Genomic DNA, 27999 nt, shown 5'->3' with positions numbered 1-27999 from the left:
GCCCCCAACTCTGGATTCAGAAGATGCGGGTACCTCGTTTTTCTCAAGGCTGCACTCTGACATCACTTTATCTCCTTGCTCTTGGAAGGTGATGATGATTAACGCCACAAAGATGTTGACAAAGAAAAAAGGGAAGACAACAAAATACACCACGTAAAAGATAGACATTTCCATTCGGTAGCCAGGGCTGGGACCCTGTTCCTCGTAGGTGGCATCCACCGAGTGCTTCAGCACGCTGCAATCAAGGGCAAAGAGAGAAGACAAGTCAATGAAATCCGTGTGAAGCACCAATGACACCCTGATAGTCACTATGGCTGGGAAGAAGTCTTCCCTGAGGATATTTTTAGGGAAACCCTTGTTTTCACCATTCTGTAGAATGATGGAGATTTGCTGTGTCCAGATCCACTGATCCCCCTGGCCAAGGGGAGAGGATACAGTCAGATCTGGCTTCTCTTCTCAGCTCAACAGGGATGAAGTAAAGGTGGGAAAATAAGGGGGTTGATGATCTCTGAGTAGGGGAACACAGTGAGGGACTGGAGAAGGAAGACTGATGCTGCATATTTTATTCTTTATTTTATGAAATAGCTGAATGTGGAGGAGAGGGAAGGCCTGCCATGGAGAAACCCTGACCGTGAATTGTACTCCATGTGTCCCAGCAGAGAAGCGTGCCAAAATAAAGTCATGTGCTGAACAGTAAATATAACTTTGGGACTGTCACACCCAGCATACTTTCAGCATAGATCACAATACTTTTCCCCCACATTTTCTTGCATTCCCATTATCAATTTTACACCTGAGAAAGGCGTGCAAGTCCAAAAGACTGCAGCAAGCAAGCTGGTAAGTACTGAAAACTCCCTAAGCATCCCTGTGCAAGCTCAGAAGAATGTCGAGAAAAACGCAGAGCCCTGCCTGCTGATTCACCCAATAATAACGCAAGGGAAACTAAAAGCTCAGCTGATAAAAGACTGTTCTTATTTCACAGGCAACTTGTCGTCCACGTGTCCCCCAGAGCTGTGGAAGCCACTGACCCCGCCAGCCCCGGGTACTCACGTGGGCCACCCTTCGCCCGTGGACACGGTGAAGAGCGTCAGCAGAGCCCAGAGCACGTTGTCGTAGTGGAACTCGTATTTTTTCCATTCCCTGGGCTGCGCCTCCACCTCATTTTTTTCGTAATCGAGGTACTGACCCCTAGGAAAAACAGAGATTCAGAACAAATGAGACAACTAAACCAAATCAGCCACTGCGTGTGACTCAGTGAGGAGTGCTGAAAAGCCCCAGTAGCGAAGTCTGACAGCACTATGTATTAAAGACAAACAAAAAGCCCCTAGGTAAGATGTAAAGACCATTTTTTCGGACATTTTGAGCCACAGGAACTGGACCTGAAGTCTAGAAATTAAAGGAATCATAATCAGGATATTTATCCATTAGAAAAAGCTGGCAATTAACAGCAGGCTGGCCCTTAAATTATCTGATCCTACAGAAGACTCTACTGCTTGATGGGGAAGAGTCTCTGGCTCCTACTCCAGAGTTGGATCCAGCTCCTAACTGGATCCAGCTTTGATGGGCAAAGGGACCTGGCTTCTGGAAAGTTCCCCTCCATGCTATGTTCTTCTATAATTTCACATTTCTTTCTGTAATATATCCGTTTTATTGCAAGGAAGAACTGCAGTGACAGCCTCCACGGCTGCTGCATGCAGGTGGTCCCATCAGAGACATGTCCCGTGTTGGCAAGGTGGCAGAAGAGGGTGACACGGGAGGACCTGGCTGGTGCTGAGGATGCGGTTTGGGTGCCAAGACAAAAGGGTAGTGAGAAAGAAGCACATTGCGGTGAGTAAAACACCTTGACAACCTGCTGCAAAGGACAAAGCATGACAGGGCTTTTAATATATTCAAATACTGACCTCTTTTCTAGCTAATTGGGAGCTCTTTAACTTCCTACCGACTCACTTCTGGTTATTTATTCATTATGTTTTTCTAATTCATACAAGCCTTAAGAATCAAGGCAGCAGGTAGAAAAATGAATCACGCCATACCTTCAAAAAACTCTTTATCTTACAATCACACCTAGCCCTCCCTGGGAAAAGGAACCTCTCCCCTGTATCATTAAGCATTTGAGTAAGTATTTGCTAGATCAGAGCTGGGAGCAATGCAGCTATTAAAACAACAAAAGGGAAAATTCACCTCTAGGGTAATAGTGCTGAAGCATTGCTGGGATTTACAGGAGAGTCCTCAAGCTCAGCAGATATGCGACCGACATAGCTTTGGGACAGTTAAGAGAGACGCTGCTGCCAGAGGAAGATTGGGTTCCCCCACCAACCCTTGCCCCTGGCCGTACAGAATCACAGCCTGGTTGGGTTGCAGGGACCTCTGTAGATCCCCAGCCCAGCCCTGCTCACCAGGGTCACAGAGCAGATCACACAGGTGGGTCCAGGCGGGTTTGAATGGCTCAGAGAAGGAGACTCCACACCCGCTCTGGGCAGCCTGGGCCAGGCTCTGGCACCTCCCAGCAGAGAAGTTTCTGCTCATGTTCAGATGGAGCCTCCTGTGTTTCAGTCTGTGCCCGTTGCCCCTCACCCTGGCGTTGGGCACCACTGAACAGAGTCTGGTCCATCCTCTGACACCCACCCTGAGATATTGATCAGCACTGATAAGATCCCTCTCAGCTTCTCTTCTCCAGCTGAACAGTCCCAGCTCTCTCAGCCTTTCCTCATCAGAAAGGTGCTCCAGACCTCTCAGCATCTTCGCATGGGAGGGACCAGAGACAGCTGGTGGGGAAGAAAGATGCTCCAGACCCTTAATCATCTTAGTAACCCATCCCTCCAGTAATTCCTTGTCCTTCTTAAAATGGGGAGCCCAGAACTGGACACAGAACTGCAGATGCAGCCTCACCAGGGCAGAGTAGAAGGAGAGGATAAACCTCCCTCGACACACTGGTCACACTCTCCCTCATGTACCTGCAGTCCTTCTCCAGCTCCTTCGACTCATCCGTGCAGTAGAAGAATCTGCCTTTGAAGAGCTGCACAGCAATGACAGCAAAAATGAACATGAAGAGCATGTAGACTATGAGTATATTGAGGACGTTCTTCAGGGAATTCACCACGCAGTCAAAGACAGCCTGGGGACGGAGGAGAACAAGGGTCAGGGGTCGAGAGAAAAGTGCATTGAACATCTCACTATATTTGGGAGTAACAACCCAACCTACAACCCATGGATGGTTCCACGGACTTGCACACCAAGAGTTTGACCAAGAGTCATAGTTGAGCTGTGAGAAATAACACTGGCTTCCTACACCTGCTTAATTCATTCCCAGTGCACAAGTTAAAAAGTCATCAAACGTGTCACTCATTGACCGTTATTGGAACTGCTTGAATCATGAAGAAAATACACCAGATACACACCAACCAAATGCTTTGAATAATCTCTTTCTAATGTACTGTCTATCAAAAGAAAATGTGACTAATCTAGTCAGCATATGCCAGTTCTGAACTCCCTGCAATGAACTTCTCAAATACATTTATTATTTGGTTATTAGTCACTGATTCATTGTTACAAGTAATTTGCAGTTTAATTTTAGTCTGAGGAGTTTGTCATAATAAATAGAAATTGAGCAGCCTTACTGCCCAAGCACGGGGTTCTACAATAGTGTTCCAGTTCCTCTGAATAGAGGTGAATAATTCACAAAATTACACTCCTGACACAACCCAGAAATCCTGAATTAAAACACCAGCAATATCTCTGATCACCCCATTAACCATGCTGACTGTTACGTACAAGACCACATCCAGGAAAAAAAGATGAAATAATTTTGAAGACAAACCATATGAACATGTCTACTGCTTCATATAAGGATTTCTGAATACCTCTTTAGAAGAGGTAAAATTACTCTCTAAAACGACTTGAAAATAAGGAATACATTCAATAAAAAGTGAGCAATCGGTGTCCTAGTGTAGGACTGAGCTATGGTTGATGTTTTATGACCTAAGAGCTGTACATTTCAAATTTCTAAGCAAATAAAGACCATTTTCTACATTGTTCAACATTACTCTTCCTTATCTTTTGAGGTAAATTTAGCATGCATAAATACGCATAAAATCAAAATTAATTAAGCATGAATAGTGGGTAAGGACAAAAGCGCATCTATCAAACACCTAGCCCTGATTTTTACGTGCCACTACGTGAAAACAGGAATTACCAGAGTTACACCATTGCAAAAACCCCCATCGCTTTTCCTCCATCTCTCACAGAAAAGAGCCTGCAAGCGGTGATGCCAACACAAAGACCTTCTACAACAGGTAACCAAGAGTCCCCCAAACTCAGAAATGATTAAATTTTGTAACTCCTTCCACTCTTTGCTTCCAGGGGCTGGCTGTATCTCAAAGTGCTCTTGAAATGGAGTTGTATAAGTAACCACCATTACATTTATTTTACTAGATGACTTAGTATTCTAGAGATGAAAGGACACTGCTATAAAACCCTGCACTGTATATTCTTTAATAGAAAAGATGAACAGATTAACAATCCTCATACAGCAATGCCATTTCTTGTTTGCCAGATTTTCCACAGGCTGTCTATCTTCATATTAATTTCTCTAGGGAAAGTGAAACACTTCAAAACCTATTTCTCTTGGATCACTATTAAAAGCACCACACTTACAAACTGTAATTCAATTTATTTGCATTTTTTGCTTTTTTTAGAAGTCTGATTTTAATGTGGGTTCACAATAATTCATAATATTGCACACAGTGTTTGCAAAAGAAATAAGTGTTTGACATTTACTAAACATCTGCACAGCTATTTTTATAAATCTGGCAAACAGATAAATAGAAAAAAAATAAAAGGAACAAAAATAACTTGGATTAAGTTTAGTCCATCAGCTTCCAGTCCAATCAGTTTACAAACCTTGAGAGAAGGAAAGATTTGTGGTTATTCTCTAACCTTGAGTTTTGGCAGTCGTTTAATGGTCTTCAGCGGCCTCAGGACCCGCAGAACTCGCAGGGACTTGATGGTGTTGATGTCCTTGCCTTTGGTTCCTCTGCAAGGGACAAAAGGCACAAGAACAACAGAAGGAAGAGTTTGGTCCTCAGGTCATTCACTGGAACATCTATAGATGCTCGGTGAGTTTTTGGTTGTGGTGGTTGGTTTGTGTGTGTGTGTGTGTGATTTTGGTTTTTTTTCCAGTTTTTGGGTGCCATCCTCCCCGGTGAGGCCCAGTACTGGTGAGGACTGCAGAGGGATGCCCACCTGAGCCGTGTGCAGGAGGAAGGCTGGGGCAGGACGGTCCTCACGTTCAGCCGTTCGTGCTCTCCAGCCTTCAGTCACCTCGCTGAGGCCACCAAGCGTCACTGAGGATCTGGTGACCTTCCTGCCCCAACTCCCCACCCAGACAAGGGTCCAAGCCAGGCCAGCAGCACACCCTGGCTATGGCCACCAGCAAAGGAGGCTTGGTACCTTCAACCCAAGTCACACGTGGCTCTTGGCCCTCCCAGACACCTGGGTGAGACAGGGGGACGTTTCTCTGTGAGCTTCTTGCACTCCTCTGGCAGGGACATTAATGCCCAGAGGGAAATGGAGCATCTCCAAGGGACCAGAGCTGCTCTCCACGCCCGTAGCCTCATCCTTGGGTCTCTCTCGGAAGACATGCTACCAAATCCATGCGGGAACATGTAATATGACGGCATATTACATGCCTAGAGCAGTGCTAGGGCAACTTCCCACTTACGCATGCAGGCTTTAGTTTTTTTAATAAAACTTTGTGCAAGACTTGAGATCATTCCTCTTGTTACCATTCAGAAGTTTTTACAGAGTTTACTTCCTCGTGCACTTCCAAAATAAATAAAAAAAATAGGATTTTACCCCCTTCCAAGACACCGTTACATCTTCTTCCAACGCAACAGCAAAACAATGACATTCCCCTTCATTTCGCATGAAGTGAAAAATGGGATGAAAATCTTCTACAGGGTTTTATTCATGACTCTAGGTTTGGGTCTGAGACAGTATTGGAGTAACACAGGTGTGAATGAACACGTCGAGTGATGCTGATATACCTATTCTACACTCCTCCACATTGCTAAACATTTATCTTCTCCAACAGGAAAGCAATAGAAACACAAATAACTAACCCAAGACACCCACAAGATGTGCACGTCATGGACTGCAGAGCTTTCCCCCACCCTGCCAGACGTGACTTTCTGCACTCTATCGGCTTCTAGAAGACTAATATCTCAATATTAATACTGTACTACTCAGTGCTAGCACTGGACTGCAATCTGCAACCTAGAAACACCCATTCCTGTCTCATCTCTGATCTTTTTCTCCAATTAACAGGCAGTGCAGTTGTCCTGAAATCCAATATGCATCCAGACACAGGGATTTTTGGAGGGCCATGGGTTTTAATCCAACGACATAGACATTGAACATAAGCTGCCTTTGCACATGATTTAATAGAAATGGAAAAGAGGGGGAAGAAGACAGAGATTTACCTCCTCTCTCTGCCTTGTCTTTCAGGGCTGCTTTAGGGCCATTTTAATCAGCCACAGCTGGAACCTGACATGTCTGTAAATCCAGGCAGTTGAGCTAACACTCACAGAGTTACAGGACTGATTTAATACCGCAGAATAACTATTAGACATTTAGAAGAAATAATTTTCGATTCACATTAGAGACCCTTTAAATTTGGTCCAGATGAAGCAGACACAACCGACGTAACTTTTTCTGGCTTTCTCTCTATGTTTTAGCGTATCTGAATATCTGGCCCACATTTGGCTTTGCATACTTGCTTTCAAATCACCTCCTATCAAGCACCGGTCCCTACCCTGGCCTCTCTGTCACCACAGTTCAACTGGAGCTCCCCTACTCACCTGAACTATTCTCTGATTCTATGATTCTGCTCAAGGGGCAGCTTTGGCTGGTTCTTAGCAATGTCCTGGCTGCAGAACAACTAATTAAGCCTCTTGGGGAGGACAGTCAGTGGAAAGAGGGGAATAGAAAGGGAAATAGGTTACTGGGAATGAGAAACCACCTGGCTTGGCCAGCCTGTCCCCAGGGTTGATGGTCACCAAGCACATGTCCATCACCTTGGCTGTCCCTGCAGTCAACTTGCTCCATGTAGCCCAGCGATTTGGGGTTTAACTGGATGAAGAAGGCAGGGCAGAAGGGGATGAAGAATCACAAAATCACAGGATGGTTTGTGTTGAAGGGACCTTCCCAGCTCCCCCAGTGCCCCCCCTGCCATGAGCAGGGACATCTTCACCAGCTCAGGTTGCTCAGAGCCCCGTCCAGCCTGGCCTGGGATGTCTCCAGGGATGGTTCATCCACCACCTCTCTGGCCAACCTAGGCCAGGCTCTCACCACCCTCAGGGTAACAATTTCTTCCTCATGTCCAGGCTGAAAGAGGTAGGAGCTGAGGCAAGCAGAGATAAGAGAAGAAGAGTGAAGGTGAGAGGGTTGAGAAACATGTGGTTGGGGAAATAGGAGAGAAAAAAATTGGTATGTAGGAGGCAGGGCATCTTGACCCAGAAATATATTCCATTTTCAATCCTTTGTTGCCACGTTTCTGATTTGTAGATTAACACACACAAGCCCAGCTTAGCAGCACAGCCACTGCCAGGTAGGAATTGAACTGCTAAACCTCAGCAGCCCTCACCTGGGATCAGGCAGAACCACAGAGTATTTCTGCACAGCACCTTCCAGTGCCCCTCATCACGGAGACCTGAACACCCGCTTAGTGTGCTGCCGTGTGTTTGTGCTAAGTAATGACCGGTGTCCTGGAAGGGAAGTTCAAGGCACGAGCAGAGACAATTTTCGGCTCTGAATGAGCTAGTTCAGGACTCCTCTGTGGACTTAATATTTCCAGGGAGGTTAAACAGACCTACTGGGGACCAGTGAAGAGGTGAGGAAGAGCAAACCCTTCCTCCTGGGTGTATGGGAGAGGAAGATGATGACTGCGGTGAGAGTTTGGAGGTGACGGGCAGCTCCACTCCTGCAAAATTCCTTCCGCATGAATGAAGGACACTAAGAAGAGCTGATTGCTTTTTTTTTTCCCCCTCTTTTCAGACCTAAGCAAATAAAGAGCACGAGGCAATTAAATGTTAATGGGATTTATGATCTAAGTCACATAGAGAATCCCAAAAAAACACATTTATTTCTTGTCACAGCAAGGCTCCTGGTATAGGAGAAAGCTTTATCAACAGACTGGTACTCTGAACTACAGCGCTGCAAATTGCATTTCAATTAAATGGATCTTCTGCAAATATTCCAGCCTGTCAAATAAGACCTTAAGAATTGGTTTTGGCGTTTGGCAGAGCCGCCTCCGCAAACATTGTTTTCTACGCCGCTCTAGTACAAAGCCAGATGTCCCACAAAATAAAAGGTCCAGATGGAACTGGGATTCAGTCAAAAGGTGTATACGAGCACACACGGGACCAGAATATTTCTCACAACAAAAAGAGATTGCTATGGAAGAACCAGATCTTAGGTGACCTCGAAATAACAGCTACAAAATTCAGAAGAGCAAGCAGGATAAAGACAGACAGCAAACAGAAGGCCGGTGACTTTAGAAAAGAACATCACAAGGACAAAAAATTGAAGTATTAGGTCACTTCTAGTTGCATTAGGTCAGTTCTGTTTTTTTCTGGGGCAGTTTGCTGCTCATTTATTTAAAACACTTCAAATATTTGAAAAGAGTTTTGTGTGGCCTTTTTTCCTTTAATAAATAAGAGATCCTTTAAAAAATTAATAGTTCTTTAAAATGGAAGCTTCTTGTTTCTGCAGCCGCCGCCAGCAGCTCTGATTTCATGTAACATGGGCCTCTCGGAGTCACATCATCAAATATTCAGAGCAGGGTGGAGTCGCCGCCTTTTGCGATCGCCCATAATCCGCAAAGCAGAAAGTGAATTCCCGCACCGAAAGGTAAATGAGGCCACGCAACTCTGCCCAAGCACAGAGCCATCTGCCAGGGTCTGAGCGATCTGCTTTCCTAGACAGAAGAAACAAGCTCCCAATTTCCTGGAGCGCGTCAAAGACCTTTTCTCCATCCTTTTCATTGCACCTCCGGGTTATCTGCTCTGTACGGCCCCGACAACAAAACCGCTGCCTCCCTGCAAACGGTTAAATGCAATTTTTGCTGCCTCCTCCTTTACAAATCCCTCCTGCCAACCTCTCCATAATCTCCCTACGCTATGTTTTCACGTCAAAGGTTTTTTTCCATTCTCAGATGCCGACAGCCTGAATCCAGGCTGAGACACGTTGTCCAAACTGCACAAAATTATACCTGAAGCTTCCAAGCACTGCTAACGCAGTTTAGACATGCAATCCTCTGAATGAGAGTAAAACTGCTTCATTAAACTCAGTTATTAGGATTTACAACTCACACATTGAAGATGTACCCACTAAGTCATCCCCTCCAATCTTTTTGGTACAAAATACCTGCTTCTCATAGTTTCTGACTCTCTGGTCTATTTGGCTTCTAACCACTGCTTAAAGAAAATTAGGATGAATGAGGACTGTTAAGGGAAAATACATTTCACTGAATAATGAGCATTAAAGGGACAAAGGAGTCGATGCGATGGGTGTAACATGGGTCATTTCCACAGTGGCAAGTGTGTGTACACACGTTTGACAGGCATAACAGTGCAGCGAGAGACAGGAATAACATATTACCCCATGAAACTCCTAGAGAGAGATTCCAGCAAGAAGAAGACAAAGAAAGAGCAGAGTCAATGACAAACAGAAGCAAAAGGCGATACAGTGCACCCCATGCACATCCAGATCCGTGCTGGTGGATTATCCCATCCCGTCCCACACCCACCGACTCGATATTCATCAAAATAAACAAGCAAGGAAGCAACAGGTTGGTTATAGAGCATGTACCACACACCCCCCCGCAGTGCATCAGCCCTTCGACTGACAAGCAGACAGGGCGAATACACCATCATCCTCCTGGCACTTTGGGAGGTAATAACTTCAATTGTTTGGCAAATGCTATTTGCTTTTTCAAGGGGTTGTGTGAAATTCTGTGCACCTCAGGCACCTTTCTGCTGTTGAAAATGTAAAAAACCGCAATCTCTTCGCTGCTATTCATCAGCTATTTCTATTGAATGAGGAGATTTTACACTTGGGACTGGTAAATTTTGATGGCAAATTTACTATAGCCTGCTTTAAGCTTCTCTACTTCTATTTCCCCAAAGACTAAAACAAGCCTGTATGTTTGTGGCATGTTTGTCTCTAGAAAAAGAGATGATTTTCACTTCGAAATACATTGCTAAATGGAAGACATTATCATCAGCATTATTATTAATATCTCTAGCATCTCACCGGGGGCCTTCATTTACATTTTCGAACCACAGAACAGCTTCTAAAGAGCTACAGGCAGAAGGTAAAACAGTTTGAGAGGCTGAGGTGGATTTTATGTACCTTGCAGCAGTGACTTATAACATCTCGGATGCCTAAACAAACACAGGCTGCTGCAATATTCCAGATGGAAGCGTTTCAGGGAGCTCTGTTTTCCTTTTCCTAGGTTTTCAGTGACATGTCTATGCGGCAAGAAGCTGATCGACGTCACCTTCGCTGGACACCAACGAGGTCAAGAATGTACATGAATTAAATCACACCCATCGAGTGGCAGTGGTGTATTCTTGCAAACACAAACTGGGAACAGCCACGTTAAATACAGTCGTACAGTGATACTGACGATGGGTGACAGGACTGCAGTGTTTGCTAGAAAAATCCCACTAACAAAACAACGAAAATCACTCCGTTTATTTTCCAAAAGCTCATTTTGGGGATTATCAAAATTCAGCAGGCTTGGTGTGCCCGTCTGGTTGAACCAAACAACGCACTTGAGCTAAGGACATGATTATCTCCCCAATTTTCATCTGCACAGTCCCAGGCTGGTTATTATTCGTAACTGGACCAGAGAAAATGTCATCTCCTACTAAGGACTGGATTTCCTGCTCTCAGATTACACCAGAGATACTACAAGCATTCTCTGAACTGGATGCCCACCCTCACCGCCGGCTGAAACATGGACACGCAGCAGAGGTTGCGGCCACAATACAAATCACAGAAGGAATGCAAATCTTTCCGAGCCTCAGAAATAGGTTTGACTTGCTTTAATCTGCGAGACAGCAAATAGTCAGGTAGGTTTTATGCATTCATTTTCTGCAAATCCCTGCTCAATACTTACTCGAAGAGCATGTAAAATAGAAGCAGCTTGGGGCACGCTATTATGAAGCACAGTCAGGGGATGTGCAGGTATTATAATTTATTTAAAGGCTGATGAGGTGCTGCTAGATATTCATGGCCCAATATAAAACCTGAGCACAAAAAGACTCAGAAGGATTAAAATATATTCATTTTAATTCATAACTTGTCCCAAAGAAAATCCTGTTCAAAGAGCGGATGTTTTAAAGGCAAACCCTGATGTTTGTTCTCACAGCACATGGAGTTGTTCTGAAGGGCTCACAAAATGCCCCTTTTCTCCCAGTCTGAATTCTTAATGAAAAAGGGAAATTCTCAGTGAACCGCAGACTTGAGTAACATTGTTTTGCAAACCAATACTTGTGACTAATACTGTTTTACTTTTATACCTCTCTTCAATTCAGAGGAGCTCCGTTAACTTGCTAAACTTTTTTACAGTAAGTTTTTGCTTAACTTAGTCTGACCACATCCAGTTCTGAAAGGTCTCATGCTAATATATTTAATGTGCAGGGAAAATAAGCCACACACATGTTTAGTCAGGCTTAAAAAGCAGCCTGGTTTTGGATGCCAAATTTTAGGTAAGCAAGACATTCACCAGACCAGCAATCCCACCTTAAGACAATCTTGCTCAAAACATAGCACTCGGCTCCTCACAAAATGAATAGTGACAAAGTCTTTAAAGAGGAGGGGGCAGCGTCCCTTTGAAAAATTTATAGTAGATATGACTTGCTCCAAGATCTAACCAATTCTTCGGTGTAGGGCTGGGCACAGAAAGCCCAATATCGCCAAGTGTCACTCCTCAACTGGCTCAAAAATCATTAAAAAAATGTCAATCCCATCAACTTGTGTCCATCCACTCCTTGGTCAAAGTAGCTTAGAGAGCTGGTTTTTTTTAATCCAGCATTTGCTATGAAGAATAGAAGATCTAAAATACAAATCTCATGGTCTTAATGTGAAATGAATTTTGACACCTCAGAAGAGTAAAAGCTCCTGAGCAATATTCCAGGCCAACCTCACCAGAAAGGTCCCAGTAACTTTGTGCGCTGTGAGGGACATGCCAAGATTTTTGCATCAGCAAAGCAATGCCCATGGCCGTCTGCCTAAAAATCACTGTCAGTCTAAAAGGTACAGGATATGCTTCCACAGCCCTTTGACTAAGGTGAATGCTGTTTCTAAATAGCACATAAAACACGGATAATTCCTTCGCCTTCACCAATCATCACATCAACAAAACACGTGAGGGGAGTTTAAGCACAAGCTACTAAATGTTCACGGTAATTACTCAAGGCTAATTTAGCAGAATATTGAACTGGCCAAGTCTCGTAGCCTATTTCCAGGTCATCTCCTAAGACTTACTGGGAAAACACTCACAATATCATTATTCCTTGGCCTGGTACTACATGTGGAAAATTGCTTTCTACCAGCCAAATTTGAGCTCCTCAGGTTCTGAAGGACCCGCATTGCTGTTCCTCTGGTCTCTTCAGAAAAAAAGGCTCAAACTAAACACTAATCTTTGTTTTTAAAAGACGTTCTTCTGTGTCTGTTGCTCAAAATCCTCCATGACGTTCAAGAGGAACATCATTTATTGTCATAAATAGAGAGCTGTGATAGAGGGAGGGTGCAACCAGCCTTAGAAGTAAACTCTGGAAATGCAAGTACCTGAATGAGAGAGGAGGAGAGAAACACCGAATTATATAGACCAGAAATACCCATGACTCGAGAAATAATGTTTGGTAGAGTTCACTGAGTTATTGGCTGATTTAATTAACTATTTTTTCAGAGCAAGAACATCTTTTAAAACAATTGCCTGAAGACAAAGGACTGCCACAAACTGGTATAATGTGTCCTTGAAAAGGAGTCGGCCAGGTCACAAAAATTGTGGTTCAGTGTTTGAATGACTTACCCTAAAGGTGGGAAAATTTTCAAGTGATTCTACAACACAAATTTAGGGATTTTCTTTTTCTTCCTCCCAGCTACAAGACGATAAAGGGCAGAAATGGAATATTTTGCTGAGAAATTGAGCCACAAACACTACGCTTCAACCAGCCCCGTGCCAGCGCCCTGCCTCCTCTGCAACCTATTCCTAGAAATTGGGATGTTAAGGGAAATGTACTTACGAGAAGGCAAATGCCACCAAGGCCCCACTGACCACAATGAAGTCCAGGATATTCCACAGGTCACGGAAGTAGGAGCCAGGGTGGAGTAACAGCCCCAAGTCAATCATCTTGGGAGAAAACACAGGAAAAGAAAGAGTTTTACTAAAACAAGTACCAAAACAACACTACCGAGGTACAGAGGAATATCCTTGATCCAATGACCCTTCGCAAGCTCTTCTTCAGGGCTTCACAGCAGTCGGGTAACCTCTAGAGCAGGGGCGACAAACTCATTTTCAGCAGGGGCCACATCAACCTTGTGGTTGCCTTCAAAGGGCTGAATGTAATTTTAGGGCTGTATAAATGTAACTGCTCCTACAGCCCTGCCCTAGATGCTCGGCCAAGCTGCCTATCTCTAACAGGCACCAAGAGCTCTGTCAAAACTGAAGCTGAAGTCAATAAACTGTAACCAGAAACATGAGAGACACGGGTGCCAACTGCTGCATGGGATTCTTTGCACAGACACGCGTTAGTTTATGGGAAAAGCAGTCTGTGTACGTAATAGCCAAACGGTTTAATTTTATTCTACCCCCAACTACCAGATACGAATTAACAACTGGCACAGGATGTTACACCATAAAACACAGAGAGGATGGGAAGACCCACAGTCAAATGCAACAGAGAAATATGTTTGCTCCAGGGCACGTGCTGAAAGATGCTGCTCGGCACAGCGTTAGATGAGTCTCTCCTTACAGTGCTGCTAAAGACCTTCTAGAGTTGAGTTTCCAAGCGCATGCCAGACATTTTATTTGCTTTTCCGAGAACCCTATAACTACCCATGTAAAGTTGCTTTCCTCACATAGCTTCACATCCTTCTACTGAACAAACAATTCTGCATCTTGCCCTGGCAGCAAAAATAACTCCACCGTTACCTCAAGAATAAATCCTGACTTTATTAGAGTCGTGCTTTCTGGAAACTTATTGCTCCATCGTCTTAGCAAAAACGATGATTCTGCTGAGTAAAGATGATAAACCCTTGACCTTTTGAAACAGGACAAACCAAGAATCAGTTGCTATAAGTATTTCTGACCAGAAAAGGAAAAGGGAAGTATCAGATGTATCTCAGTAAGCTCTATCAGCTCCTGCGTCCTTATCCACATGCAGATATTTCTGAATCAGGCACCCACATTTCTTATTGTCTTACACAACCACAGCTACAAAAGATAGCCTGATTTTCCTCCATAAAATGTGAGATTAAAGAAACCAGAAGAGCCGCTACAGAACGGCATTTATTGTGCACTGGCTGCTTCTGAGCACAGCTCCTGAGTTCAAGTTTTCTGTCACCACCACCTGCCCAGCTGCCCCAGGGAGCTCCATCATGTTCCGCTCTCTTTATCTGGCCTCCCAGAAGTAGAGGAGTGCAAAACTGAAAGGAGAGATGAACCTTTCCACTTGAAAAGAAAACAACTTACCTTGATCACCATCTCAAAGGTAAAGACGCCCGTAAATATATAATCCAAGTATTTCAGAGCCTAAATGGGGAAGATAAATATGTATTAGGGGAGACTACGCACTGAAATAATCTGCTAAGAGTAAAAAGTTTATTCTATCAATGGCCTATTTGATACAATGGGTATATCACAGAATCACAGAACCAACTGGGTTGGAAAAGCCCTCAGAGATCACCCAGTCCAACCCTTGGTCCAACTCCAGTCCATTGACCAGATCATGGCACTAAGTGCCATGGCCAATCTCAGTTTACAAACCTGCAGGGCCGGTGAGTCCAGCACCTCCCTGGGCAGCCATTCCAATGCTGACCACTCTCTCTGCACAGAATTGCTTTCTCATCTCCAGCCTCAATTCCCCTGGCAGAGTTGAAGCCCATGCCCCCTTGTCCTATTGCTGACTGCCTGGGAGAAGAGCCCAATCCCCATCTCATATATGTCATCTCATGAGACACTTTTAAACAGTTCAGGCACAAACTCAAATCATCTGATTCAAACAGCAACACTTTTTCCAGTCCTTGCCATACTGCAGTATGCCTGCCCATGGACTGCTTCAGCGCACCCGCGTATCTGGTAGGTTTATTAAGGCAAAATGGATATTTCAAATGGAAATATTTGAATATCCTTTCCTAAAGAGCTTGTTTGCAGCATGTGTGTCGCAGCCTGGGTTTCTCTTCCAGTGTAGCTGATGATAGTACTATTAAAGACCTCAGGAGAGTGAGAGAGTGATAAAATCTGGTAAAACTGATTGCACAGGTATTAAGGATGAAGAGGGATGGCTCATAGCTACTTCAGCTCATTACTGATACAGGGATTAGCAGGTCCTTGTCGGGAAAAAGCCAATACTGACCAGGTTCAGACGCAGGAGGCAATACCAGTCCATTAAATATCTATAGGTCTCCTATATTTTAACATAATTCTGTGGATGGGAAGCACCTATTCGCAATCAGATTCACATGATTATACATAGCAAATGGATATTAAGTCAATATAAGTATCACATGATATCTGCATACTGCATCTATCTACCCTAAAGAGTGCAAAATTAGGCAACTGCATCTTGCAATTTCTATATTTAATCTTCAGTTCTGTGGGATCCATGTAACTGTGACCCCCTCTGTGCCAATGTCCTCACGTGAATGTGGTTGAAAAAGACCCCCAGCTATCTGCTTCATGAACATTCCTGGGCCACATACTCTCATGTGAAAGGTGACTGACTCCTACTCCTGCTATAACAGCACCCAAAGTCTCCGAGTTTCGTTTGACATCCATGGATAAGCAGATTTTCTACTAGTTCTGGGAGGTTGCTGCCATGCCCCACCAAGATAACAAGCCATAGCTGGTTTTACTTCCTCAGGCTCTGCTTTAGCAAGCTGGGGATCTTAGGACAACGTCAGCCCTGGGTTGTGACCTTCCCGTTGCCGAACGATGCAAAAGCTTTTCAAGCTTCATCCGCATAAGTCACACCAGCTAAACCACCAATGATTTTTAGGTTCTCACAATCAGATGTGGTTGAAACAGCAGGAAGGGACAGGAATTGTGCGCGTTTTGATAGTGGGACAAGCTAGTTGAATACGTTATTAGAGAAAGCTCCAGTTTTCCGCTTGCCAGTGCACCGTGTTATCCTTTGGAGATGGGAACAGACGGACCACGTGCAAAACTGCTGGGAGAAGCAGAACAACTCTATTGCGTTTGTGTTGGTTGGTACTCACATCGTTCCTCGGTGACTCGGCTTGGACAGGGTCTTCTGCAGCCAGGGCAATGCTGCTGAGGGCTATGACGATGAGGATGACCATCTCGAAATAGCGCAGGTTGACGATGTAGTGGAACAGACGCCGAATCCTGCAAAGGGAAGCACAGGGGAGGGTATTGCAGGGGGTGCAAGTCAAGCACAGCGGTATGAAAGGGTGGCAGAAGGACAAAGGTCATCAGGAATATCACCCTTAGGATTCCTGTTATGATAATAAGAAAATAAAACCCAGGATCGAAGGCTTTAAACTCCAGTTTGTGGTGAGATTTACAGATGTTTAACATCTCTGCACTGCTCCCTGCCCCTTCTACAAAGCAATGACATCTGTCAAGGGGGCACTGAGAGCTTTCAAGCATTGAGAATCAATTCTACGAAGTGTGTTTATATATCATCCCCCCCATCCTCGCCACTTTGAACCCACATGCAAAAGTTCTGTGAACTCAAAACTAGTTTTGAAATCCTTGTAATATCGACTAATCCCTTTAAAATTGAGATATTAACTATGCACTTTGAGACTCTTAGCTGAAACTGGCTTGGTAACTATGAGTATTACATTACTTCTAGCAATTTCTCTCTTGCCAAATACTTCTGCCTGTACTTCATTCTAAGATATGCTTTATAAACTGAACAAATACTTTGCAGTAATGTATTTGATTACTTTAACCTAATATTTTTGTTCACAAATTGTGTCCAACAAAAGTGGCAAATGCTTGAGTTCTAAGCAATGCGAAACTATTCACAAATTTCAGCTAATAACGCTATGTGACCACAATTCACAACTACTGACCTGCACGTACAACTCTACATTTGCACCATATTTGTCAGCTGAATAAAGGACTTAGGTTCTTTCTGAGAATCAAATTATGGGTGTAACTTGCCAACAATCTTGCTGAGAATGTAATTCAGCTACTATATCACATTTTCTCTAAGCAAATACCTGAACAGATAGAATTAAATTTTCACATCTACTTGTATATTCATTTTCTCTGGATTGCTGACAGAATGAGAACGAAAAGGAATTACAAACAGATTTGATACAAAATAACATGAAGAAAAGTGCTTTTGTGGACCCTCAACTCTGGTTACCAATCTGACGGAACAGCACAATCATCTCTGTGCTCTGTGAATCCATAGGAGTGAAAGACAACATTTGTAACTGTAATTCATGCATCAAACTCACTTCATTGAAGAAATAACAAGTGCCTATTTTTAAATCTTCATCATTTATATAGCAGTGAGATGCAGGAAAAGTTGTAAACAGCCAGCAGTGCTTGAGTAATCATTTCAAATATTCTAGGAGGGTGGGTGCACTTGGAAAGTAATACATTCCATTGATTCTTCCCAGACAGGGAAAACCTTTGTACCCTAAAAAGCAGGAAGACCTCTCTGGAGAAGTCAACACCAGCCAAAACACCTGAGAGCCCGCTGGGCCCGCATTGTGTCCAGAGGAAGGAAAACAAGCTGCTGATGTTCCCCAAGTTCCATCTTCATCTTGTTATTTCCCCTGTGTTATAAAACTTCTCTCTCCCAGTGAGCTTTGGTTTTTTCTCAGTGGTCTTTTAGTCCAGCTTTGGGGTTATCTGAGCATGCAGGGTTCAACCTCAGAGGGCAACACCGAGGATTTGCAACAAGTCTACTGGAGCCAGAGAGAAATGATCACCTCTGCTCCTCGTAGATCTCTGTGTTGGCAGAAGTTTCCAACGCCTTCCGTTACCTTAAGTTACTGCTTGAAATGACTCACAGGCCTTCATGCTACAATTATTACAACCCCTGCTGCTCTTGTCTAGCCCTGGAGCCCTTCAGAGCAAGACATTTAGTGTTTACAGGCTCTGAGTACAAAGCTCCCCATGAGGCAGAGATGCCTGAAGCGGAAGAAATGCTGTAATCCCAGCAGATCCCACAAGCTGTACTCTCAGCCTTGGCAAATGAAAAATATCCATGTTTTTCCCAGAAGTTCAAAGTTTTCAGTGATGTGAGGGTACTAGTATGGAAAGAACGTGAGTTCCAGCTGAGGAAGCTGCAAGATTTAGCTGACAACAAAATCAGCCCCCAAGTTGCTTCTCCTGGTCGTGTCTTCTCCCAGGGCCGTTCCATCCTCCCACTCACTCTTCAGTGATCTACAGCTCGCCTGACCATCAGCAGGGCACGAAGGGTCTCTGCACAAAGCATCATCATTTCCCTCTACTGGCAGTTTATTCCCTTAGGAATAAATATCCCAACACCTGGTCCGCAGTGTATATAAGCTTTTATTTCATTTCCCAACATGTTTGATTGGCAGAGATGAAAATCAAACTAATGTTATTGCTTCAAATAACCGATAAGAGGTATTAGAGAGTCAGAGGACTTACGGATTGGTAGGACTTAAGATGAACATGGAACTGTAAGGCAAGATTGGTTTAGGTCCATCTTTTGTCAAGTCATCAACGTCTTTCTTCTCCTCTGTTTTGCTTTCAAATTCAACGCTGTTCACTACAATGTGAATTGAAGGAAACAGAAAGGAGAGAGTTAAAAATGTATCTGCAGTCTCCCCACAGCAGGCTGCCTGCAACAGCTGGATATGCAAACAATGCAGCTGGGATAGCAAACAGCCTTTGAATACGATGATTAAATGTGATGAACAATCATTTGATTATTATTGCCGCTATTTACTACAGTATGATGTACACTGCAATTATACTCCTTAACTGCTGCGCTGATGAGCAATACATCAGAAATGGCGAGGAAATGAAGATGCCCAGTGCAGACAAACAAAGAAATCTTACATTAGCTGCCAAATGGGGGATGGAAATCCCATTCCAAATATCATAAATTATTAGGGAGAGAGGATCAGCTAGGGATCCTTGAAAAGAAGAAAAAGACGGCAAGTCTAACCAGCCTCCTAATTCTGTATCTTCTCCCATAGAGATCAGTAGCACAACTGGCTTTGGAACATGGAAAAACGCAAATTAACAGATGAGCTTTAATAATTTTGAGGCTAAGGCTGCTGAACTTCCCAACATTAGGAACGCAGACTTGGAAGGGACTTCTTGGACCCCCCAGCTCTGCGTCTGCACAGTGCACCCCAGTTTTGGCCCAGCACCCCATGTATAAAGGTGTCCAGCTCCATCTCACATCAGGTTTTTAACTTACGTGATCCCTTCTAGAAGATTGTTCTGAACCTCACTCCCAAAGGTTAGAAATACACATTCTAATTTTGATCATAAGGCTCCTTGCCGTGGGTTTATAGGATCATTTACCTAAGATAATTTCCAATATACAAACTTGAAAACCTTTTATGCTGCAAATTCTCTTCTTAGACAGATATATACACTTGTCTATTAATTCACAGGGTTTAGAATCTGAAATCCCACCCACTTATTACGTGTTAGGTGCCTTTTTTTATTACTTTTTGTTTTATTTTGCAACAGAACGACATTTCATTCTATGTGAGTGACATGTTCAATAAACTCCCTACAGTATCTCCAACCAGATACATAGGAAATGGCCACAGACTGTCTGATAAATTGTGATTGACAGGAACTCAGTATTGCCATATAGTAAAATTACCATTTAAGAATAAAGGAGACAGACAACAAACAGACAAGTCTTGGGTGGCTGACAACACAGTGAAAAAACAAACAAGCAAACAATAAAACGTGTAGATATGGATGTGGCTTTTGGAAAGCATTGTCCTGGCAGCCTGAGGATTTCTTGGATGTGATACTGTGTCTCCCCTGGGCAGTCCCAGATCTCAAGACCTCTCTATAGGCTGAGCCTATATGGCCAGGGATGGGCCGTGAGCTGCTCAGAACAGGCTGGAGGCTGCAGAGCAGAGCATGGGGATGATGATCTCGGGACTATCTGTAAAACAACATCGATCTGTGCTGATAGAGGCACAGAGCTCTGGGAGAAGCGAAGCTAAGGTGGATCTGCTGAAATCGAAATGCAGAGGTTTGCAATAAGCTCTGAATTTACACAGCCTGCGGGAATCTGAAACAGCAGAGTCACGCCATAGATGCTGTGAGAGCTGTGCAGCCAGGGGAGACCTGCTGCTCCACAGCCGGCTCTGCTAATGAACCAAGAAGTGTGAACTGAGTTGGTGGCTTCGAATGCAATGCCACTGTGGCCGCTGCCTCTTGCTGGGGGGTCACTCAGGCCGCTGGGACACCAGAGGAATGGTAGCACAGGGCTGCTGGGGTGGGAGTTTGCAGCATGGCAGCAGAGGACGGTGATAATGCAGAGGATCCACTCCTGTGCTCGCAACAAGGTCTTGACTGGTCTGCAGCAGTTTTGCTGCCCAGTTTTGTTACTACATTTTGTTGTTTTTCTTGCTCTTTGTATCTTTCCCTTATGCAAAGACACATGGATGGGCTCAGGGTGAACCATATCCAGGGAACCTTACACAGTGCTTTCCAGATCCACCAGCTGGCCCTTGCATTTTGGGTTCCTGCAGAATGCATTAACTGTAAGAGCCGAGATCACCAACAAATTCTCTCGTCCACTTATCGCAAGGATGCCAGTGGCCAGGAGAGCCCCCCATCACCCAGGGCGTGCTGCTAGCTCCTTGGAAAATTCTCTCTTTTCTGGCAATTTCAACAGCAAAAAGCAGAGGGCCCAAGACACTCACTTGGTATGACGGTGGTTTCCCCCGGCGGGGCGGTGATAGTGACGGGGATGTTCACAGTGGTGGTTTTGTCCACGGACGGCTGAATCATCCGCGTCACGTTCTTCTGGTTGTCGGCATCTTCCGGCTGCTCCAGCACTTTCTGCAGGTAGGTGCTGGGAAGGGTGTGCACCGGGACGCTCACGCTCCCGCTCGCCTCAATCTCACACTGATTCTCCCTAAGGTAGAAAAGCAGATTTTTAGTAAATACGTCCTGAGAGTGACTCAGAACACATGTACCCTGATGCTGCACCTCTTGCTAGGTTTCATAGTCGGTTTTCTTCATTAAAGTCCTTTACAGAAAAGCCACAAACTGCAGGACAACTTACTAATAGCACAGTATGTGACCTTTTCCTCCGGGACCTTCTGGACCGACATCCAGGTACAATACTGAGCGGAACTGCGCCAACGAACGCCACATTATTCAATTTAACGAGACTCAGAACTGAGGTTCATAAGCAAGGACCACACGGCACTTTCCTGTAACAGTGACATTAGCTTTCCAGCATCAGCTGGTTTCTAAACGGAGCCTGACATGCTGCTTCTTAATGTTCTCCTGAGGGATTACTTAAAATTGCTGATTGTCTTTTCCAGCCCTAAACCACTCTGTAGTGTTGCTGCGAGCAGCTAAATAGCTTCTGCATTCCTCTGCAGCAGCATCTCTGTTTCCATGAGGAGGAAAGCGAGCTTGTGCACGTGATGGAACTAAACCGTATGCAAAGTGTTTTGAAATGTGTCTGAAAGGAAGATAATATAGACAGGAAAATTATTATCGCAGTGCCACTCACAACTCTCCATGGTGACATGAACTCTGTTCTAAAGAATCCCAGTGAAATTTCTTTTCCATCAGAGTAATAAAGCTGAAAACGCAATCTATCCTTCTTTATTAACTACTCTAAATGCTTCACGAGTACTATTTTTCTCACTTGACTTACATAAGAATTAAACCAAATGGGGTACATCATTGCTCTTAATGGAAGAAGCCACGTGCTGTAACAACTGGTGATGCAGCTGACAGGTTTAACATAAAGAAAAGACCACAAAGGGCTAATAAGCAAGACTGGATGCCATTTAAAAATGTCTTAAAAACTTCTGTCAGAGGCTGTGAAATTTGCTGCTCCACATTATGTCCTAGAGAGCCTGTTGGTATTTGTATCAATATTTCCTTCTGTAAACTTGAGCTGTACTATGGTCCATCATGGACCAAAATCATCTTTGGGAGCCTCTGTCATTATCAATTTAAGCAAAGCAGAACTGCAGGTTAAAATAAGTCATTTCCCAAACCATGTTTGGGGTCTTGTGCCCCCAAGCCGTCCCAGGGACGAGCCCGGCCACACAGCGCTCACTTACTTGGGCTGATGGTTCCGGTGCTCCTTCTCGCCAGCCTCCCCCTCCTTCTCCCCGCTCTCCTTCTCCACCGAATCATACGTCGACAGCGCCCTGTTCCTGAACCGGTGCCGTCTGTGAGGCTCTTCGCCATTCTCGCCCTTGGACCCGGGCTCCCCTTCCCGGTTCGCAGCCCTCGACCCTCCCCGGTGTCGGGAACGCCGCTCGCCCCTGGCCCCGTTGACCGTCCCGTTGCCTTCCTTGCCCTGCCGCTCGGCCGAGTGCCGGTGAGTCCGATGCCTGCGGTGCTCCTTCTCAGCACCTTCTTCCACCGACCCTCGGCGATGGTGCCTCTTTCCCCCTTCCTGACCCCTGCTGCGATCGCTTTTCCCTTCCTTACCCCCCCCTTCCACCTCCTTGCTGCGGCTCCTGTGCTGCCTGTGCCGCTCCTCCTTATTGCTGGTGCCGGACTCCCCGTTTTCATCCTTAGTCACATCACCCTTCTCCTGCTCGCCCAGTTTGTCCCTCTCCCGATGCCGGTGGTGCTTCCGCGGAGCTTCTGCCCCATCGGTAGAGCCAACTTTGCTCTGCTCCACCTCCTGCACGTCCACAGGGCTCAGCTTGCTGATGTTGTTCCTCCCTTCGGCCCTCGGCTCTACCACCAGCGGCCGATCCAAATGAGTCTTCATGTCGGGCCGAATGTGAAGGGTGGTGGCGTAACGCACCCGCTCCTCCGGGTCCAGCTCGTTGTACAGCGCCTCGCAGCTGGCGCGGAAATTGTGCATCCGGATCTGGCTGGTCCTCTGTTCCCAAACCGACTTGGATTTGGAGGAATTCTGCTGCTTGCTAAAGGAGGGGAGGAAGATGTAAAGTTAGTATCCAACGGTGCACCAGTTCTCTAAAGAGCAACCAAAAAAAAAAAAAAAGAGGAAATTTTCAGCTGATACAGGGGATTAGGGGGTTGAGCCAAAGAAATTAAAGGAATGGAGAGAGAATGGCTGGCGGAGAACATGAGCAGGGAAAGCCAGCAGGATCATCAGTGTTAGTTTGCGCCCACACGCATCAGGCACTATGAAACAGGCCCTCTGGAAAGAAGTGATCTTGATTTCTAAAATGTGGCCGTCCCCCCTTGGAAGCCTCAGGTATAGCCCAAAGGGTTAAAGTCTGTGTGCACAAAAGTCATATAGCACAGCCAGAGCTTTTAAACAGCCTACAAAGCTTCCCCACAGTTAACAGCACCTTTCTCCCCAGCTGGAAACATCTCGATGAGCAAAATTAGCAGCAAGAAAGACGAGTTAGATTGGTGGGAGCAGCAGGGGGAATGAAATCTGGCCCTGAGGATCTGAGCCCCCTGTGAGCGCCCCTGCACCCAGAGAGGGCCCTTTTCAGGCTGCACACCCCACTGCCCGGTGGCACAGAAGAGCTGTTGCTCTCACCCTGCAGCGCCCTTCCGAGGTGAGGATGGACCATCCTGCCCCAGCATCACCCGTGTCTGGAAAAGTGTAACAAAATAAAACTGTTCTGTGTACCATGAGAAGACCTCAGGGACTGGGAGGGTCATGGATGTGATGACAGCACCTTTATCCCCTGGAGACACCGCTCTTTTCTGTCTCTGTCTATTATGATGGAGATGCCTCCATTGGCACTGCCTTCATGCTTTGATTTTTCAGCACAGCACTTGGTTTCTGACCGCCACACACAAATGGATCACCTGGCTAGCGAGTGCAGGAAGGGAAGGCTTTTTTTCTGTCCTCCTAAAGACTACAAGTCAAATTCTGCTTTTGCATAAAATCAAAGCAAACCCACTGGCTTCCAGGGTGGAGCTGTGGATTTAGCCTGGTGCAGGATCAGCACCCATTTTCTTCCTTATGAAACTTCTAACAAAGAGAGGAAAATAATTTTAGTCCCCACCAGCCTGCTCAGATGTCTCCATTTACCACTTAGGCTGATCTCTGCAGCCGGAGGGTTCACCCACCTCCAGCCCTTCACACACTACACACCAGGCTGTGGAAATAGGGAGGCAGACGCATTTTTTCCTTACACGCTTTCTGGACTCCCCTGACAGTAGAAAAAAGCAGCTTTTGCATGTGTATGTGCTGATTCGGACTGTCAGGGTCTGTCACCGTGCAGAGACCCCAGGGGGAGCGTTCGTGTAGCACAGGGGGAGCTGTCGGAAAGGCTTTGCATGGCTGAGCTGTGCTGGGGTCGGATCTGTACGGAGGGCGCTGCTGCTTGCTTCTGCTAAAGAGACAGAAATCCACTTCTTAAACGCTCACTGCAGATGGGATGAGGGCACCCAGGCGGATTTGATTTAATCGAGAAATCGGAGTGAGCAGAGCTCATCACCAAAACTAAAAATCTACGTCCCCTCTTCCCAAAAGGACTGATTTTCTAGCAGCTGAGTGCCCCATTAACACCATAGCAGAGGAACAGGTGACAAAAATCACAGTTCTAAACATAAATGATACCAGAAGGCACTGGAAACATAGCTTAGAGCCCCACTCACCACAAATCCCACACCAAAGGAAAAGCAGAGTCCTTAGTGGAGAGCATCCCCAAGCCAACCCAGTGACCCTGGCACAAGGATGAACGGCCACACCATAGCAGGCAGTAACTTGCAGGCAACAACTTGCCACTTCTTTTCAGTTCATCATTAAGAGAGATTGAAATGGTGTCACTCACCAGCGGATTTGCTTGGTTTTAGAAAGAATTCATGAGTAACACGCAAAGCCTGTGACTGCCCAGGATTTCCCATGAGAAGCCGCGTGTTTGTACTCTCCACATCAGCAGAGATGTACATAGAGGGACGGAGCTGCCTGGGACAGGTGTGTTTGCAGCTCTTCACGTCAGCAGAGATGGGCACAGAGGGACGGAGCTGCCTGGGACGGGTGTCCTGGGATGTCCTGCACATCCTCCAGGATGGACAGGGTGCTCTGGATCCAGCTCTGCTAAACAGAGCTGGGCTGCAAAAATAAACCTCCTCTTTAGCACCACAGGCTCTGGGAAACAAGGCAGCTCAGGGACATGTACGTGCATGTCTGAGCTGCCACCAAACAGTTGTTCACAGCGGACATTTCTCACTTGGTAATGAAAGTCCTCGGGGCAGGGACCAGCTTGTGTTTTGTGCCTTGAACAGCCAGAGTGAGCTGTCAGCACTGAAGTAATGACTGGTACTAACGAGTTAAGAGTTGGGAAGCTGCCCTTACACTGACTGAAACCTTCAATTTATCTACAAAGCGTGAGCACAGGGAAGAGCACAACCACCTATTCCACATGCACCACCCAGCGCTTCATTTCCACGGGCATCACGCAGGGGTGGGATGCGAAGCCCCAGCCTCCCTGCAGAGACTCTCCAAAGTAAAACACTCAATAAACCATCCGGCAATTTCCATGGACACAGCCCCTCCATCAGTGCCTGAGCTGAGCCCAAAGCCAAGACAAAGAAAATCTAACTCAGCCTGGATGTGGTGAGGAGGATGAGGATGCAGGGCTGGTGCTCATCACACAGCACAGAGGAGACACTCAGGACCTGCTAGATCTGACACAAGATGCATCACTTCAGAAAAGGTTTTTTAGTTGCTTTTCCTTTACACCAAGAACACAAATCAGCCTTTAAATTATCTCTGAAGTGCTAAAGCTTCCACAGTACATGACTCATAACTAACTGAAAGGTGCTGTCAGCTCCGTACACCCCTGAGAACCTGGAGAAACCAAGTAATGCACATATTAACTAAGCCTATTTTGCTAAAATCCCTTCCTCAAACAGACACAGAAGTTACAGACTCAAATGTCTCTGCATCTAGAAATGAGATGCATCCTTAACGTCGACACAATTAGCGGAGGTGATTGCCACCCGCCCGCTTTGCTTACTAGCGAGCCAAAGAGCGGGAGGTTCAGACCTAACAACTGCATCCTTTCTTCTTTCTGCATGAAAAGATACAGCACCCACAGAAATAATCAGGAAGTAAAGAGCGGTGAAAACAAAAATCAGGAAAATGTGAAGCCTGCGAGCTCGTTATCAACTTCCAACCAGTCAAGAACATCAGGAGCAAGGGACAGCGCAAATCAAACCTGCTGGAGAAAACTGGAAGTAAAGCAACCAAGCAGGTCGGTCCCCCCGGGGACAGTGTTTAGGGCTTTTCAGAGCCAAAGCAGCAGCAAGGGCAGGGAATGTGTCGTCTGCTTGTCCAAATACATTTATCTGACTCTTGCTTTCTACAAGTTCCACGGCACCTGAACGGGGACACGTGTGGCAGCTTCTCCTCTCCTGTTGCTTTTCAACATAGTCCTGGCACAACAAGAACGTCACCTTAGAGCAAAACGGTTTCATTAGAACCCCCTGCCTGCGAGGATGCGGTGCTGATGCGCACACAAAGAATTGCAGAAGAGATGGAAAAACACAGGACAAAATAGTTTCCTTCACCGTTTGGTCCAGTTAATTATTTCAATCGTTAAGCGCTGTATGAACGCAAAACGTCTGCAGTAGAAGCACGATACGCCACAGCATAGCATGGCTTGTCCAAACTGATAAAAACGAGCCTTTGTGATAAATATTTTCCATAAGAGAAAACGATCTCTTTACGAAGCCAACTCCTTATCTGAAATCCTGTTCGCTGTTTGCTTCTTAAAAATCCCTCTGAATCCATTATAAAATTGCATTTATCACCTCTGATTTACAGACATACTACAAAGATTAATTCGCTTTCTTCACAATTACTTCCCATCCCTATTTTCTGTCTACAGAATATTTTGAGCTCTTTGAAGGGTACTGGCAATATATTCAGTTTCCAGGTCCTCTGGGCCTGAAATGTTGCAGTATGTATTACGGTTCATATTCTTTTCTAAGCAGCTCCAGTGCTTCTGCTTGGATTAAGAAGTCAGCAGTCCAACAACTCCTGCCTGTGGCTAAGAACGAACCCATAAAATTAATGTAGAATCAAATAAAATTCATATTAATGAAGCAGTGACTAATATTTGGTATAAATTAAAAATGCAACCAGTCACTGCTTAGATTGTTCAAGAAAGGAAAGCATATTTTTAGTCATATTCTGATCTTACAGTATTCCTTAATGATTAAAGATTTTATTACCACGACCTTTGAAAACACTGCTTTAGTTAATGGCACTTTGCTTCCCAGAACTACCGGTTTAATCAGCTACGTACATGCAACCCTTAAAATTTTACTTTAGTAAATAATGAATGAAAGCTGACTGAACATAACAATTTGATGTTAAAAACACCTGTGTATTAGGTAGGAAAGATTACAGATGAAAGGGAATTTCTTGTTAAAATACAGTGCCAACAGAAAACGCCATGCAAAATCCTTCCCACTAAAACACTATTTTCTGTTCATAAACTCGGAGAGGCTCTCTCCATGTTTCCATTTTCCGCTTGGGAAACACAAAGCCGCATTCTAGTCTGGAGTGGGCACACACAGAGCAGAAGGTTTTCTCTCTGTTTGATCTGATAAAACCGTTTTCTTTCAGC

At 45.1% G+C, this 27999-nt stretch overlaps 1 protein-coding gene across 14 annotated transcripts in view; it reads right to left on the bottom strand.

Annotated features, from left to right (window-relative positions):
- The window catches only part of CACNA1B (calcium voltage-gated channel subunit alpha1 B), a 279142-nt gene that overhangs the window by 55470 nt on the left and 195673 nt on the right, over window positions 1-27999 (bottom strand). For all 14 annotated transcript variants that reach the window (XM_071817478.1, XM_071817476.1, XM_071817466.1 and 11 more), the window contains 10 exons: window positions 22537-23358; window positions 21151-21365; window positions 18893-19013; window positions 16507-16636; window positions 14762-14821; window positions 13314-13420; window positions 4936-5032; window positions 2955-3115; window positions 1051-1188; window positions 34-235 (listed from right to left, as the gene is read on the bottom strand). In XM_071817478.1, the coding sequence (XP_071673579.1) occupies window positions 34-235; window positions 1051-1188; window positions 2955-3115; window positions 4936-5032; window positions 13314-13420; window positions 14762-14821; window positions 16507-16636; window positions 18893-19013; window positions 21151-21365; window positions 22537-23358 (2053 nt within the window). The remainder of the gene's footprint in view (window positions 1-33; window positions 236-1050; window positions 1189-2954; window positions 3116-4935; window positions 5033-13313; window positions 13421-14761; window positions 14822-16506; window positions 16637-18892; window positions 19014-21150; window positions 21366-22536; window positions 23359-27999) is intronic.

The sequence above is a fragment of the Patagioenas fasciata genome, chromosome 20, assembly GCF_037038585.1.
Source record: "Patagioenas fasciata isolate bPatFas1 chromosome 20, bPatFas1.hap1, whole genome shotgun sequence".
Classification (NCBI taxonomy): Eukaryota; Metazoa; Chordata; class Aves; order Columbiformes; family Columbidae; genus Patagioenas; species Patagioenas fasciata.
Note: the sequence above shows the minus strand (reverse complement) of the source record. Positions and strands in the feature narration are given on the sequence as shown.